The following is a 17,302-nucleotide window of genomic DNA, read 5'->3' on the forward strand; positions in this document are numbered from 1 at the left end:
TATTAATTGGGTTGCTTATTGCTTATTACACAGTGAGAGCTGTTTACTACCACCTGAACAAGGCTGACGTTATTCGCTCTATACTCGCCAAAAATAATATCTGTCCAGAAGACTCGACGTCATAATGCATTTAGTTTCCTGTAGAGAATAGTTAGCGCTTCTACTTAGGTTAATTCTTCAACACTACATCGACTTCTACAACGGGACATCTAATCGACTGCGTTTTCTTGTCTATCTCAACCTCCATGCCGAGACAGACATATTCGCTTAAAAGGTGTTTCGTGAATTGTTCGTAAAACCTTTTTGTGGTGTGTTGCTTCGCCATCTTTTACCGTTTTTTTTATTGATGCGCAAACGTGGGTGATTCAGTTCATTAGTTTCCTTTGCTTGAAACTGTGCCTTCAGCCTTGGTGAGGTGGAGCTGCCTTTTAATAAAAATAACATTATATGGCTTCACTGTTATTTCCTCCTTTTAGGACGGCGAGGTGATTTGCAGGCAACAGCACCAGGATGACGAGCGTCTTCCTCTTCGTCCCCAACCTGATCGGATACCTCCGCATGGCCATCGTCGCCTACGACTGGCTCGTGGTAACCGACGACCGTTTGTTCGCGTTGCTCTTCCTCCTCTCCATACTGCTGGACGGGGTGGACGGCTGGACTGCCCGCCTTCTGGGCCAGGCCTCAGCCTTCGGCACGCTCCTGGACGTCAGCATCGACCTGGGCGCCCGAGCCATGCTCTGGAGCCTCGTGTGGCCCCGCTTCGGGGGATTCATATCATCCGTCGAGTGGCTGGGACTCTTGTGCAACTACCGCGAAGCCGGCACGGACTGGAAGCGAGACGCGTGCCACCACCCGCGCTGGATCCGCGTGATTTTCGCCAACGGGTTCAAGAACCCGTGGGGAGCTGTGCTCGTCACCGGGACTCATTTTCTCCCCTTGGCGATATTTGTCTACGAACGCGGGATTTGGACCGGCTGCTGCGTCCCGTATGTGATCGCCTTCTTGTGGTTTGGCAAAGGAATTTGCTTCATGACTGAGGGCTATTTCGTGTGGTACCACGTAAAAAAATTGAACGCTTCTTGAACTGCGGGGCTTTAACTGCTTGTTCGTCAATACGGCAACGAAACCATAGCCGAGCTCATCTGGGTATTGCAGACGGGCGCAGCAGGAAGTAGAACAGAGGTTCGTTGAAACCGTTTCACGTAACGAGAAACGCACTGTTCTTATCGTTTCCTTATAGAGCGCTGCTACGAAGGAGCCAAGAATTTTATTTTTTTGATCGAGTAGTTATTTTTATTAAAGTGTTCCTGCGCTCGCTTCTAGTGCGGGAAGTGAATTTCAATAATGTAGCAGGAAGTTGAGATTAACTGTGCGCTATCTGTAAGGTTTACTCCTCGATATCCTATCTCAAAGACTTGCTCAGATGGCGTGTAACTTTTGCACATTTTGGGCTTCCCACTCTGTCACGTCCAGAAAGCGGACATTTAAAAAAGAAGGAAAAGTTCAGAGGCAGATTCAGAAAAAGGGATGAATTTATTAGTGAATATGAATGCTATTATATAACAAAGGTTTGTTTTCCTATGCATTCGATTTTATTATATCTTCTTCTGGGCAAAAACGCACGATATCAAAGGCTTGGAGGATGCATAGTGAATGACGACCACCGTGCCTTCACCGAACGGCAGAAAGGAAGACATTGATAAGTATGTTGAAAAAAGACTATTAGTACATTGAATTCTTGAAGAACTGTCGTTGCTAGTATGCCTGACTACTGTTGGAGCTAATGCTCGTCTTTGGAAGAGCGAAAGCGTCTTATTTATGTTCTCATATGCGTTGTACTGCTGGGCAACCAACTCTGCCAGCAGCATGCTCTGGACATATCACGGGGATAGTGATTAGTACTTAGTACACTAGGACTTACTAGGCTCTAAATGTTTCTGCATATCAAGGTATCTACCAGATGTCTAAGTGCAGGAGTGTAGTGTCGTTATGGGGCTGATTTAAACGAGGAAATAACGCTTATTTTTTCTACTGCTCTGGTTCTCTTCCTTGCAATAAGGGAGTAATTACTCCTATGCATCCAGCCAAGCGGAGTCATACGGCTGGGTGGATGCCAATGAATAATTACTTCCTTATTACAAATCCACTCCACCTTGGGGGATTCCTCTAAAACAGTTGACCGCCTTCCTTGTACTCAAATTTTTGGCATCGCTAATCGCTTCGTGCCACCAAGAACGCTTCTTTCGTTTATTTTATAATTAATCGATTCAATTTCTGAACTTACCATTTATTCATATGCTTAGCTTGCGAATAAGAGAACGATGCGCCTTGATGCCGTCGAATTTCCATCGCATATATATATACAGAAAAGCCTAATAAAGAATACGTAACGAAGGCTACAAGAATGAGGAATGATGGTCACTTCTTTATTGGAGTTCTCTGAAAGCTTACATAAAACGCACACATTTTGCTCAAAACTTATACACGTCCAGGCCATGCCGCTGGTTCTTTAGACACGCATATGCTCTGTACAGAAGAACACTCGGTTATTTGGTTCCAACAAAAAAAGACTAGAGTTTTAAACGTAACATCGAACTGCTGTAAAATGATTGAGTAAAAACACAACTTTTGTAGGCCCTAGAGCCACTTTTTTTCTTTTCTGCATTGGTGTGCAAGCTCTTAAAACGCAGACGCTCTTCTCAAGATATTGAGCCATATTTCTCTCTTTCTGTATAAGGCAACTTAAAGTTTTATGTTCTCAAAACATTCGCCAATTTCTATTTAAAAAGAAAGCCTACAGTGAGTAGGAATTAGCATAAGAGTTCTCTGAGTGTGGTCATTTTGTTCTCCGAAAAATCACATGGTTTTTTGGAATGCACTATCCTCCGCAGAAATTCAGCACTTGAAATAATTCTTCATTTTACAACAGTGATATTCTCTAGGCGAGATTGGGGAAAAGGGCTACGATCGAGGGTAAATGTCTTTTGCATATTTTTATGCATAGGGTGCTCAATAAAATGCTTTCCGAGAGCACCATAACTGCGACATAACAAGCCATTTCTTCGCTCTATATAGGTAGTGAAAACGAGAGTGCCTGTTAAAATGTGCAAATATCAGCGAAAGCAGGATCTCTTTTCAAAGCGGTGACTTTTATTAAACGTTAAATCTTGCGAACAGAACTTAAATCTTTCAGTACAGGAAGGAGAAACGCTGTCACTATGCACAAACGGAATTTGAGATATGTATAATGCCATCCACCCAAATAATATGGCAACAGAGGCGTCCTGCATTCGCCGATCTCCATGCCTTTGGTTGAAGTGCTCGAACCGCCTGATGTTGCAGTGCCACATCTGTGGGATTAAACCGCTAACACATGTACTTGACAATGAACGATGAAGCGCTCTTTGACTTCAAGAAACGCTGAAAAAAAAGGCAGCTTTAAATCCTTTTAATGCACGTACAGAGTTTGTTTAAATGTGTTAATAATAAATGTGTCTGGTGTCTCCTAGAGAAACTGCATGGGCACGCGATGCCAGTTTGAAAACGATACTTTGCCTCGCAATACAGACTTCGCTGCAAGTCACAGCAACTTAACGAATTGCTGCGAGCCTGCACATGGGCAAGAGTTCGAGGCAGTAAACATCGCTGTTCTTCATTATCTTAGTAGCTGGTAGCGCCTCATCCGTGGTGATGCTTCAACCTGCGAGGACAAGAATGCAACACAGAGTTAATTAAAAGTATGCAAAAAGCTAGAAATAAAAGATGTTTTAGTGCAGGCTCAGAAAATGATTACTCAATACGTCGAGAAATGAAAAGAAGCGCATGAAAAGGCTTAGGGCAAAGTATGCACACAAAAAAAAAAAACAAGAAAAGGGACACTTAAGGTCCCCGTTTAAGGGGCTCTGAAAAGGGCTCTCAATAAAGGTACTGCATTACAGGGTTGTTCAAAGATTCCGCTTCACGAAGATCCTCCAGCAAGAATTTTTTAACGCATATTGTAAAGGCTGAGTTAAGTGGAGTCAAAATTTGAATTTCAGCGTCTTCGCGCCTTTCCCTCTACTCTCGTCATTTTTTTTTTTACTCTCAAAGGTTCGTGCTCCTCCGCCGGCTGCCGACGTGAGCGGGAATTCCCCGAGGGGGCGGGATGGTTGCTACTTCCTGACCCGCTGGAGCGGTTGACTGGCCAAACCCATGGTAGCTGCGTGAGGTCCTAAAGACTGTAATCAATAGCCATCTCTCAACAGAATTACGCAGGTTCGGGCGACGGAGGACTGCGCAAGCGTGAAAAAGTTGTCAGAAAGCACTCGCCAACTTTCGCGCGTGATTGTAGGTTCTCTGCTTCGTGTAGAAGTGCATTGTTTGGCTGGGGTGTTCCTGAGGAGAGAATGTAGTGCATTCAGCGCGATTGTGTACCCAGTCCAGATGTTTCAGAGCCCCTTTAAGAGTATGATCCAAAGTGTTGATCGCTTGATGCTCGTTAATGCGGAATTCGTAATTCTATACATTACATTCGTAGATCACTGGAAGTCCTCATACCACTTCTGGCGCAGTGGTGAAGCAGTCAAGCGATAAGCCACTGCTCTGCACGGGCAGTTTTTGCGAGACACACGTTGCTCTTCCCGAGCAACGTCACGAGAACAGTCGTTAATTTATGTGCCATTAGCCAAGCTGTTTAGTTTGTGCGCAATCTCATGGGCAGGTTGTGACGACGCCACAAGGTCGCGTGGCCAATATGGCATACCAATGTTACCGGAACGGCCGGTTGCACCGGCCACCCTGGCGGGGAGGCTTCAGAGAGTCGCCGATGCCGGATAGTTATTTTCCGACATGGTGGCACTAATGTTCTCTAGTTAAATTAAAAGCAGGAAGGCACGGGCACAAAAACAGGTCAAATGAACAATGTCTAAGTCAAGCGTTTAACCAATACCAAGTAACAGCACTCAGGCAGGTGGGTTAGATTCAATGAGCATTAGTAGTGCGAACAGTTTAGCCATAGGCTGAGTAATGTTGAGATAACATAAAGTCTGCATTCAACTCTTACTTATGCCCAGGGTGCGCAGTCGGTAGACCGGTGATCTTTACAGTGTGAGTGTGAGCGAGTACACGAAGCACAGGAAAAAAAAAACCGCTCTATGATGACATCGTGTTTCTACGGCGGCTGAACTAGATCAACGCGAGCACTGGCCATAACAAGCTCTCTACTGTATTTTGGTATATTAAATCTGCTCAAAAGTGCATTCTAGCAGACATGAGGGCGTGCGCAACGACCATATCACCAGAACTGGCTTTTTCGATGATCATCTATTGTTATACAGAGGAGGCATAGTTTCAATAACGCCCAAATTCTGTCGCTACCCTAGATTATAAACTCAGTATTAGCTGTATAGGTGTCGTAGTCATACTTTAGTATTCTTAGTGCAAAGCATTTAACGGTGCACAATATAGCACGCGTAAGTTTACTAAGAACGCAATCAGACTTCTGCAAGGATTCTATCATTGAACCAAGTGAGCTAAATATGTAGTACATAGCCCAACAAAAAAAAGAGCGAATAAAATGCATTTTTTTTGTGTTCAAGCATCACACTGCGTTTTTACTTTCACTAAATACGAGCATTGTCGCCTAAAATGCCCTTCTTTGCAGCCTCGCTTATCTTAAGCTACAGTTAACCCTCCTGCTAATTAAGCCTTTTACTTCAAACCTCATTTCCCTGAAAATTAAAAGCTTGATTTCATCATCAAAAATATATTTAAAGGTGTATAAAAGGAGCAAGAATATCTGTGCGCCGTATTGTGAGTTTAACAAACTGTTGGAGGTAATCACTTTGCACTCGTGGCTGCCTTTGTGAGACTGTGCGTCTACGGCTCGCATCATTTTTTTCCGTACACTACCCTTCCCACTCTTTTACCATTTTGTTGCGCATCGGCATCACACCCCAACAATTATAAATCCGCTTTCCCCTTAAACGGTCACGCCCTGATACCAAAAGCCACCGCAGACTGCACATGAGTACTGCTACTACGTGTGTAGCTGATTTTACTTGGGGATTCTCATTCGTATTATGCCAGCGAGACACAGTTATCTCCGTTCTAACAGCTGTCTACAGCTGAAAGTTGGGGTTTCAGGAAAGGAAATGGAACAGTGACTATCGCACATATCTCGGCGGACACCAAAACCGCACCGTAAGGAAGGGATAAAGGAGGGCGTGAACGAAAGACAGATATAAAGAAAGAAAGGAAGAAAGAGAGAAAGCAAGACAAAAGAAAGAAGGAAGGAAAGAAAGAAAGAAAGAAAGAAAGAAAGAAAGAAAGAAAGAAAGAAAGAAAGAAAGGAAGAAAGAAAGAAAGATAGAAAGAAAGAAAGAAAGAAAGAAAGAAAGAGGTGCCGTAGAGGATGTCTCCGGAATAATTTCGACCTCCTGGGACCTTTAACGTGCACTGACATCATACAGCACACAGGCGCCTTTTTGCGTTTCGCCTCCTTTGAAACGCGGCCGCCGTGGTCGGGTGCGGGCCTGGGTACTCCGGCTCAGTAGCCGAGCGCCCCGAGCAACCGCGGCTACTGCTCTTTTTTCTCACTAATATATCGCCGTTCCTCTTCGCATCAATGCAACATCGCTCTCAACAAATATATGCACGTTCATTTGACATTTACTGCAGAGGTGGCCATATTCTGATGCGTTGTAGGTTGCGCGAAATTGCACACTAGCCATTGCACCGAAAAAGTGCAGATGCAACCTTTGAAGGCGTATTTCTCTTAATGGGCATAATCTCTCGAATGACTGAGCACTAACCACAATTTTAAACGTGATCGCAGTGAATGTATAAATTAATGACCGCCTCTGCGGAAAGTACTGCGTCACAGTGCTGAAGAGTTGCTTGCCATTAATCGCTTCTATTCGAAAACGTCTGAACCATTACAGAAGCGCGCGAAAACACGACGAAGCCACGGAACTCACGCATGAATCTTGCTCTTGAGCTTGTGCAGGAGACCAAATCCGTGTCCACCGCCGCCGTGGCCACCGTAGCCGCCGCCGCCGTAGCCTCCATCATAGCCACCACCATAGCCTCCCCCGTATCCTCCGCCGTATCCTCCGCCGTATCCTCCTCCATGACCATGGCCACCTTGCGTCTTGGTGACCTTGATGTTCACGTCAATCACAGCATGCACAGGCTTAGCGTGACCACCGCCATAGTCGTGTCCTCCGTGGCCGCCACCTCCCCATCCGCCACCGCCACCCCAGCCACCTCCTCCACCCCAGCCACCACCGCCACCGTAGCCACCACCACCGCCATAGCCACCACCGCCGTAGCCACCTCCGCCGTAGCCGCCGGCGATTACTTCCCGCAGAACAATGGCTGATAACACGAAGAGTATGAGGGTAGTCTTCATGTCGTCAAGCTGTTAAGTGGGCCAACAGCAATTATTTTTCAGTAGAGACGTGACCTGCACATGTGCCCGAAACGCATCAAGGTGAGAGACGTCTAGAAAGAGCAAATCGAAATATAATCATTCCCATTGTGCCTTAAAATTAGTGCTTCTGCATTACATCTGGCAATTGTGTTTAAAAATGGGCATGTTTATGCCTTTGGATATTTCATGCGCACACGTTTGAATACTCGCTTTGAAAATTCAAGTCGATCGCATTTATTTTTTGAGAAAAATACCTGGTTCACCCGAAGTAAATGCTATAGTCCCGCACGTTTTAAATACAGAAGCCATGGTTTTTTTACCGCGCTGTAGTTTTCGTGATACTGTTCCTGAGCAGTTCCTGTGAGCAGTTCCCCTGTGTTCTCAAAAACTGCAGATGACAACTTACAGAATTTGTGGACAAGCAACTTGAAACAAAAAATTTTCTTTTCCGGAAGAACGTAAAGGGTCGCTTATGTCTCAATACGAAACGCGGTTAGGTATGAACCAGGTTGAACGCTTTCCTCATGTGAACAAGTTCTGTCAATTCTGCGACCGAAAAATCTCTGCATAACCAAAACAACTTCCACGAATGCTTATCTGCCTGAGAAAATGGTAGAGGTTTGGAAGGTGGTAGTTTTCTGTTGAAGAGATCGGCTGCAGCAAGACCTTCTTTCATGCCACTAACTTCTTTCTCCTCCTTCAAAACTCCTTAGACAAGTTGAAATAACATAAAAGAAACCACTGAATTTAGCACACAACAAAAGCTTCGGTTTGGGTTTTGACGCACGGCAGAGTGGAGGGTCCTTAGTTCATTTGACTACGCTTAGTTCTTTAACGTACAACTCAGTCTAAGAGCATTGGCGGTTACGTAATTTGACTCCATTAAAATGGCGTTGGTGCTGCCAGAATCAAACACGCATGCCCGTGCTGGTCGCCAAATGTCACTTAAAAAGATCCACTGCGGCGGATGCGATACACTCAAGACTACCGCTTCAAATGCACCGTGCTCACCTGCAGAACGGCAGAATCCGAGTGCGCCGAATGCAGATGCCGTCTTTGGTGCGCAATTGCTTAGGCCGCTGAGGGCTCGGAATGATGTCTCGCGCTCCGTTGACTGCCGTCTAATACCCGCTGCGTCGTTTCCTGCGGGGAAATACCACGCGCTGAGAGTGTTCCTCGTGCGCCAGAGCTGGGGTCAAGGTCAGTACTTTCTTTCACAATGCCTTCATCCTTATCCTAGTGGACGACAGGCCTATCCTTACCTATTTGCCCCTTAATGACAACCCGGATGAGGCGTCCCCCATTAAGGCTTCCAGTGCAAGCGGACAACGCAGCCTCCAACTTTCGTCGTGATGTCACGGTTGAGAAAGAATGGGAGCTAGAGACTTTACGTCAGGCCGTGCCGGACACGACGACGCGTGGTTTTTATTTTCGCGCAACGTCCATCAGACAGCTTAACGTGAGAGCGTCGCTGTGACGCAAGCCGTCCGCAGGATACTAAGAGCGGTAATCGGTTACAATGTGTAAACAACTTAAGTCCATGAATAAGAACAGAGGCAGCTATGTACTTGTACGGAAATGCATAGAATGTGAAGTTCAGGCATATTATAACTAGGGAAATATGCTGAAATACAGCTGACTACGCATGCCATGGTTTCACTCCGCCCATCTGCAACGAGCTTTGGGTGTCGCAAATTCAAGACGCATATTCGATTCCTCGCTTTAGCCCATCAGAGGTCTACGTGCGCATGGGGTAAGCGCTCGAGTACTTGGAAAAATGCTACAGAGACTTCTGCACGTTTACTTCCGGAAGCTGAAACAATGTTTTCTTTGGTAGCAGCTACTCTGTGCGTTTTTGAAGGTCTTCGCATGACCTTCTTCAACGCAAGCCTCTCTTTCCTAAGTATCATTAAAAAATGGGTTCCTCAAGTGGAATTGTAAGGAGTTAGCCCCAGGGGCTTGACTTGAATGACTTGAATGACTACACATGTTACATGTGTAGTCATTCTCTGCAAAAGAAGCAGTCTGAAGAACTGTGCTCTCATAGATCCATATTTACCTTGCTCTCAGTGCGTTACGGAGGTCTCAGACGCGTTTGAAGCCGTTCAATAAAATACGAGTATTCATTTTAAAAAGCACGAATTCATCTTAAATAGATGAATTTTAATGCGTGAAGTGCTCCTGATAAAAGAAGGCGCCTACGGCTATTCTACCGCATAAGCTGGGCGCTTACGCATTCATGCCTTGCAATGGTCGTTAAAAAATAGGAAATAGTTGCTGTTATCTAAGCAGCGCGTTCGTTTCCTCAAAACAAAAAGTACTAACATTATTTTCTACCTCATGTAAAAAATATATTGGAGCAGCATATGATTTGAACGTCTCCTGCATTAGAATATGAACCCGCCATACCGGGTAATCATTCAGCCGGCAAAGTTCGCAGACTTTCCAGCCATCTGGCAGCCTTATGTGACGGTTGTAGACTGTAAAATATTGCAGCGAACTCTACTCTAATAATAAGCAGTAAACTTTACGAAAACATAACACAGTGGCAACTGAAAGACGTGGTTCTCTATATATAACACGTGAAAATGAAACACATAAAAAAAGCAGAGAAATAACAAATGAACCACAAAGTCTACAAGAGAGAAGGTCCTCAATAAGATCAAGACATATGGCAGGCACGAGAAACCAGAACCTTCAAGAAAAGGAAGATGAAGATTGCTGTTTTGCAGTATATTCAGCATTGTTTGAGGCCAACAACAACAACAACAATCAGCAAATGTTCCACCGTTTGAACAACTAGGCAACGGACACAAGGGAGGCATTCTTTTTTTCTACCTATTCCACAATCAGTCCACCCAGTCTTTGCAGCTCATGTGACTGCTGTGTAAAGTGTAAATATTTCAGTGTTCTCGCGAGAACGGAGCTGTGGGTATTGAGGCCGACCTTCACAACGTGTCAGAGCATCGACTGACAGGAAAGAGATATGGAGATCGCGTCGCACGCAAAGCAGCGGCCTATGTCTACGTCATTACTCAGTAAGAGGAGAGTTGGCACAGCAGTATTTGATGCAAGTGCGCTGAGCTTTGGTACACACAACTGAGAAATACGAACAAAGCGAGAACTTTTAAATCAAATTTCTTTATTCTTTCTAAATGATTATGTAGTTTATCTTGAAACCGCAACTGCAGGGGGTTACAAGTGTAAAAAAAACAAAAACAAAATCTATTTGAGACAGTACACTTGCGGTCTTGAAGGATGACTAGATTCACTGAGCGTCCAAAAAAACAAAGAAACAGGCGTACATACAATGTATTTGTCTTAGTTCGGTATTCCAAAATCTTAAGCCAATGGCCAGTGCGAGAAGAGATATAATGAGGCTTGTATAGGTATGCTCCTTCAAAATTTACTCCAGGAAAGCCAGCGAAGACGAAAGCACTGACGTGCAACTTACATTTACACCCGGAAAGGAAAAGCAAACTGTACCATCAATCAAGAAAATAAAGAGATAAAACCAAGAAATTGTAAACAAAGCCTCTGCGAACAAAGGTGTAGAGGCGAAGCACTCACGTCCAACACTTTCCTACAAGCTACAAGAAAGAGAAGCGAGGGAGTCACGCATCGCTGAATGACAAGCTTGTTTCCTATACTTTCTAAACCTTGTTCGTCGAATGTCGGGCGCATATCTCCCCTCAACTCCCCTACTCGTGTCTCCCCGAATGAAGCAGTAAACCTCCAACATTTGTCGATTAATTCATTTTTCTTTCATCCAGAAGCCTAGTTAGCACAACAGATGAGCACCAGGTGCAATAAATAAAATATATATTAAATCACGTTACGAGAGAGGACGGGGTCTAAATTATTGATTACTCCCTGAGCTTCAAGAAACAGAATAAGCTTTAGCTTGCAAGGACTGCGAAGCAGTCCTTCTTTTGTCGAAATCGAATGACTGCTGTTTATAATAAATGCGCAAATATGGGATCTCTAATGGATTGTTTTGCCAGTGCAAAGATATTTTAGTGTAGATTTAGTATGCCAAACGCAGTTGACGGTGCTTTTTTCTCTTCCGTGAAGTGCGTAAATTTAAATCTCAGTCACTTTATATTCAGAATAGACCCCACTGTACCGCATCAACCTCCGACCTTAGCTACAAGGAAGTTTATCATTCAAGCATTAAAACAGCGTTTCTTCCATTGCCAAATGGACAGTTTATTCTGACGCTGTTTCCTATTTCCGCAGCAGAGATGTAGCGAATCAGATGCCGACTCCGTGTCAGACAGAAACACCCTCCCTAACATTCCGAGCACTGTTTTCACCACAGTGAGAAATCTTTGGAAAACACATGACAGTACATAGGGCTGAAGCACAAAAGTGGGTTTTCCGCTCAGACAGCCTCTTTTCTTTTCGCAAGTGCACAGTGCTGGTAATCGCTTTTTGATGTTCCTGCCGGTAATGCAACATTGGCGTCCACTCTGGATGTTTCCGTCGTATTTGTTGTGTTGACGACGCACAATCGTTTTCTGTTTCTGCAAGAAGGCGAGTATTTTATCGTTCGTATTGTCTGAGTCATAATAATATCAAGCGTAAAATATCGTAACTTCTGTTTTGAAAGTTCCAGAGTTTACACAAAAGAGCTAATTGTAATTACAAGAAAAAAGCTAAAGGGACCGTTAACATTGTTGGTAAACTGTTAGCAGCTGATATTTTCAGATATCCTGTGAATACCGTTAGTACTCGGAAAAACACAAACGCCATTAAGCCTGACTTTTTGAAATTAAGCGCCAAGTACATGAACACAGACTGTCGATTCGTGCAGTGGAAATGATAGTGCTCATCTGAAACTAAACAGTGGTGCAATATAATTCCAATTATGCTACCAAGGACGGCAAGTGAAACATCGAAGCAATATTCGTTAGATATCTGCACCATTGAATCACATATATTGTTATCGTATAAATATTGCGTGCGTGGCCTCTGTGGAGGCGTTATTAGGTAGTTAACATTTTCTTGTTCAAGCAATTTTGGTGGTGCGCCAACTTCGGCATATTTGGCGATTCGATAGAAAATTCATGCCTCTAGGATGATCAACAATGAGCAAGAAGCACATCGATGACTGTCAATGCGAACTCAAATAGTCTGGTGAAGATATGAAATGAATGAAGAACATAAAGCTCAAGAAGTGAGCAAGTCGACAAAGCATACAACTCTGACCACTTCAAAAGACCACGGAGGACTCAGTTTCAAAATGCCGAGGTGTCTCGAAAGTAATCGCAAAAATATGCTTTCATATTCATTCAAAATTTCAAAATCAGGTACGCAAATTAATGAACTCACTCTTTGCATAGGATACGATGGTTTGGGTTAAGTAAGCGCCATCATGTACATTATAGCCGACTCCATCTTAGTTGCGTTATCAGCTCTCAGTGTTTTTTCGGCCGAGATATCAGGGCTGCATCATAAACCCCGGATATTTTATTTCAGGATTTAATGTTGGTATGATCACAACATCAAAACTAATATTAAAAACGTAGATCAACAAAAACCTAATGATTAGTTTCTCATCTTAACGAACTATTTTTTTTCAACACTGCGGGCTCTTTTGACATATGATCTTCGTAGCGACCAAACAGCTAGCTTCTGCCCCAATCCTGAAGCAATATTATAATTTTTTATTTTTATCGCCAGTATCCTGTGTGGCCATTACATTGAGAAAAAATAAATCTTTAATGTATGTATGCTTTATTCGCCGCAAATGGGACACACACTAACGCGGCAGTGACTAATTAGTGGTGAAGCGGGCTTCCCCAGCATGCCGTGTTTTACCAGATGCTAACCGATGTTCGAGGGCTACGCATTTCGCTGGTCGAGTGTTTAGTGAAACCCCCTCAGTTAAAGTCTTATACGTTTCTCAGGTTCTGCGCATCCACCTCGTCAGCTCGTTTTCTCTTACCATCCTCTCTGGAGATCTTTATAGATGTCTTTCTTACATAAGTCATCGGAAACTATAAAGGAGATGTCATTAAATATTAAGCGAAGATCCCACACCGAATTATATACCTCGGACGAAAACAACGGCGAAAAAAATGCAGTGAGCATTAAACGTTGTTAAAAGAAAGATTAAATTTCTCCACATCTCAATCTGTGTTTTTTTTGTTTTATAACTGTGAGAATAGTGAGCATTGGCTGAACAATTTGCAACAACTAAACAACTGATCAGAACAGTAAACTGTGAATGACGACCTACCAGCCACAACTGTTCATTTGAATTCCTGAGGTCGACCTCTTTGACGGCGTCCGCACGGACATCTGTTGAGAAGGGGAGAGGTCGAGAGATAGCATTCTTTGGGAGAGTGACACCGTCTGGAAGATAGGATTGTGTATCGATTCGATCGACTCCTAGCGACTGCGAACGCGAGTCGCTTCTCAACTGATCGGTTTAGCGAGCTTACCCAAAGCCAGCAAGTTACGGAGGCCAGAAGAAGCCGCGAAGGCGTTTGACAAGTTTTATAAGTAGTTCCAGTACAACTTTCTGACGGGCTAGTTGGTACATCTCTACTAAACAGCGTGCGCTAACAGGACGTACACAGGAAACTTGGAGACAGAGGAAAGAAGCGCAACTTCCAACTTTAATGACAGAAAAGGATGCCAGACGCTCTTTTATATCTGCTGGGGTGAGGGTGTGCGAAATGAATGACAGAGGAAAACAACTTCAAACAGCGGCAAACAAAAAAAAACAAAAAAAAACACGTGGCGTAACAAAGCTCACCATGCAGACCGAAAAGCTGAATGGAACAACAGGTGACCAAATAGTGCTAACGGTTGATATGAAGTGCACAACCATGAGCAGATAACGGTTGATATGAAGTGCAAAAACATGAGCAGAGAAAACGTAAGGAACAACACGAGGCATATGTCAAAGAAGAAACTTAAAAAGGCACATAAAGCGGCGTGTAAAAGGCGCATAAAAAACAGTAGAAACGGAACAACATAGGGGAATGCAGAGTAAGAGAATACTTCTAAAAAAACATAAGAAAAGAACCTAGACGAAACCATTTAAAAAGGATAGTTCCTTTCTAGAAAGAAGAATAGAAGGCGTGCTAACGCACTTGTCTTTTCTTTGGTCAATGTAAAAGGCCTCAATGACTTCTCTTTCAGTCTTGTCCGGTGCCTTGGCTAGGAACCTTATTTCGTGGAACTTGGGACGGCAATCTTTACATTGGCTGCAGTGTATAGGAAGGTTACCTCCCGTCTTGCTAATCAAGGTCACATTGTGCTTTCGGGCGCGCTCATTAAAACATTTTCCTGTTTGTCCCATGTAAACTCTGCCGCACGTCAAAAGGATCTCAACACCACATTTGGCAGTACAGTCTGTGAACTTTTTTTGATGTTTGATGAGACAGGACTTCTTAACTCGCTTACTGGAAACCATAGGTCAATGTTTTGCCAGCTTGCAGGGAGCTGAAAAAACCAGCTGCACCCCGTGTCTGGAAGCAACGTTTTTCAAATTGTGCGAAAAACCATGTAGGTAGTTTATGAACTGCAAAGGTTTCTGTTGAAACTCTCGTTTGTCACCTGGATTCTTCAGTTTTTGAAGAAGGCCTTCAGACACGCTGGTAATCAAGTGCGCTGGATAGCCTGCTGACAGAATTCTTCCAATCTGGCACTGGAAACTTTCACCTATCTTATGCGGGCAAGATTTGTCTAGGGCTGATTTTAAGCAGAGGGACAATATGCCACGTTTAACTAGCTTGGAATGGGAACTATCATAAGCCAAAAGTGACTTTTTTGATCGTGGTTGATACATCCAACATACGTCCTTGTAGGCGAAGGAAAGTTGCAGATCAAGAAACTGAAGACAATTGCTGCGTGCTCTTTCATGCGTAAATTTTAGACCTGTCGACATAGAAATAAAATCATTCAAAATTTTCGTGATAACAGACTCTGGGTCACACCCTGCTGGTACAACAATAAGCACTAGATAGTTATCCACGTATCTAAAGATACGAGAGACTGCCTTGTTACACAAGCTGCCCTCAAGTTTCCGGTCGAATGAGGCTAGAAACATTTCGCACAAGACGGGCGCTACTGAAGACCCTATACATATGCCTTGCTTTTGGACGAAACATTCCTCATCGAATCACACAGCAGTAGAATTTAAATAGAAAAGTAACAGGTCTAAAAAATTGCCTATTGTAATGCCAACTTCATTCTGAAATTTTAATTCGCCATAGCTTTCCAATTGCTCACGAACAGCCGTAAACAAGCCGTAAAGCATTTGGAAACCTATGGCGAATTAAAATTTCAGAATGAAGTGGGCATTACAATAGGCAATTTTTTAGACCTGTTACTTTTCTATTTAAATTCTACTGCTGTGTCATTCGATGAGGAATGTTTCGTCCAAAAGCAAGGCATATGTATAGGGTCTTCAGTAGCGCCCGTCTTGTGCGAAATGTTTCTAGCCTCATTCGACCGGAAACTTGAGGGCAGCTTGTGTAACAAGGCAGTCTCTCGTATCTTTAGATACGTGGATAACTATCTAGTGCTTATTGTTGTACCAGCAGGGTGTGACCCAGAGTCTGTTATCACGAAAATTTTGAATGATTTTATTTCTATGTCGACAGGTCTAAAATTTACGCATGAAAGAGCACGCAGCAGTTGTCTTCAGTTTCTTGATCTGCAACTTTCCTTCGCCTACAAGTACGTATGTTGGATGTATCAACCACGATCAAAAAAGTCACTTTTGGCTTATGATAGTTCCCATTCCAAGCTAGTTAAACGTGGCATATTGTCCCTCTCCTTAAAATCAGCCCTAGACAAATCTTGCCCGCATAAGATAGGTGAAAGTTTCCAGTGCCAGATTAGAAGAATTCTGTCAGCAGGCTATCCAGCGCACTTGATTACCAGCGTGTCTGAAGGCCTTCTTCAAAAACTGAAGAATCCAGGTGACAAACGAGTTTCAACAGAAACCTTTGCAGGTCATACCCTACCTACATGGTTTTTCGCACAATTTGAAAAAAGTTGCTTCCAGACACGGGGTGCAGCTGGTTTTTTCAGCTCCCTGCAAGCTGGCAAAACATTGACCTATGGTTTCCAGTAAGCGAGTTAAGAAGTCCTGTCTCATCAAACATCAAAAAAATTTCACAGAGTGTACTGCCAAATGTGGTATACGAGATCCTTTTGACGTGCGGCAGAGTTTACGTGGGACAAACAAAAAAATGTTCTAATGAGCGCGCCCGAAAGCCCAATGTGACCTTGAATAGCAAGACGGGAGGTAACCTTCCTATACACTGCAGCCAATGTAAAGATTGCCGTCCCAAGTTCCACGAAACAAGGTTCCTAGCCAAGGCATCGGACAAGACTGAAAGAGAAGTCATTGAGGCCTTTTACATTGACCAAAGAAAAGACAAGTGCGTTAGCACGCCTTCTATTCTTCTTTCTAGAAAGGAACTATCCTTTTTAGATGGTTTCGTCTAGGTTCTTTTCTTATGTTTTTTTAGCAGTATTCTCTTACTCTGCATTCCCCTATGTTGTTCCGTTTTTACTGTTTTTTATGCGCCTTTTACACGCCGCTTTATGTGCCTTTTTAAGTTTCTTCTTTGACATATGCCTCGTGTTGTTCCTTACGTTTTCTCTGCTCATGTTTTTGCACTTCATATCAACCGTTATCTGCTCATGTTTTTGCACTTCATATCAATCGTTAGCATTCAGCTTTTCGGTCTGCATGGTGAGCTTTGTTACGCCACGTGTTTTAGTTTTTGTTTTTTTTTTGGTTTGCCGCTGTTTGAAGTTGTTTTCCTCTGTCATTCATTTCGCACACCTTCACCCCAGCAGATATAAAAGAGCGTCTGGCATCCTTTCCTGTCATTAAAGTTGGAAGTTGCGCTTCTTTCC

The 17,302-nt window shown here is 43.6% G+C and overlaps 2 protein-coding genes across 3 annotated transcripts in view; one reads left to right on the forward strand and one right to left on the reverse strand.

The window, feature by feature from the left end:
- Positions 1-498: 498 nt before the first annotated feature.
- On the forward strand, positions 499-1,176 carry LOC144130289 (uncharacterized). The gene has a single exon (XM_077664242.1). It carries the CDS (start codon positions 511-513, stop codon positions 1,081-1,083), a length of 573 nt encoding a protein of 190 aa, XP_077520368.1. The 5' UTR covers positions 499-510; the 3' UTR covers positions 1,084-1,176.
- A 172-nt stretch (positions 1,177-1,348) lies between these two features.
- The window catches only part of LOC144128188 (uncharacterized), a 30,486-nt gene continuing 14,532 nt past the window's right edge, over positions 1,349-17,302 (reverse strand). Inside the window, exons 2-4 of one of the 2 annotated variants that reach the window (XM_077661336.1) lie at positions 8,423-8,554; positions 6,957-7,444; positions 1,349-3,700 (exon numbers count right to left, since the gene is read on the reverse strand). In XM_077661336.1, the coding sequence (XP_077517462.1) occupies positions 3,679-3,700; positions 6,957-7,390 (456 nt within the window). In that variant the 5' untranslated portion in view covers positions 7,391-7,444; positions 8,423-8,554 and the 3' untranslated portion in view covers positions 1,349-3,678. Of the gene's footprint in view, positions 3,701-6,956; positions 7,445-8,422; positions 8,806-17,302 lie in introns of those variants that run through there. The other variant, XM_077661337.1, reaches the window with a different exon arrangement.

Source organism: Amblyomma americanum, chromosome 4 (assembly GCF_052857255.1).
Source record: "Amblyomma americanum isolate KBUSLIRL-KWMA chromosome 4, ASM5285725v1, whole genome shotgun sequence".
In the NCBI taxonomy this organism is placed as follows: domain Eukaryota; kingdom Metazoa; phylum Arthropoda; class Arachnida; order Ixodida; family Ixodidae; genus Amblyomma; species Amblyomma americanum.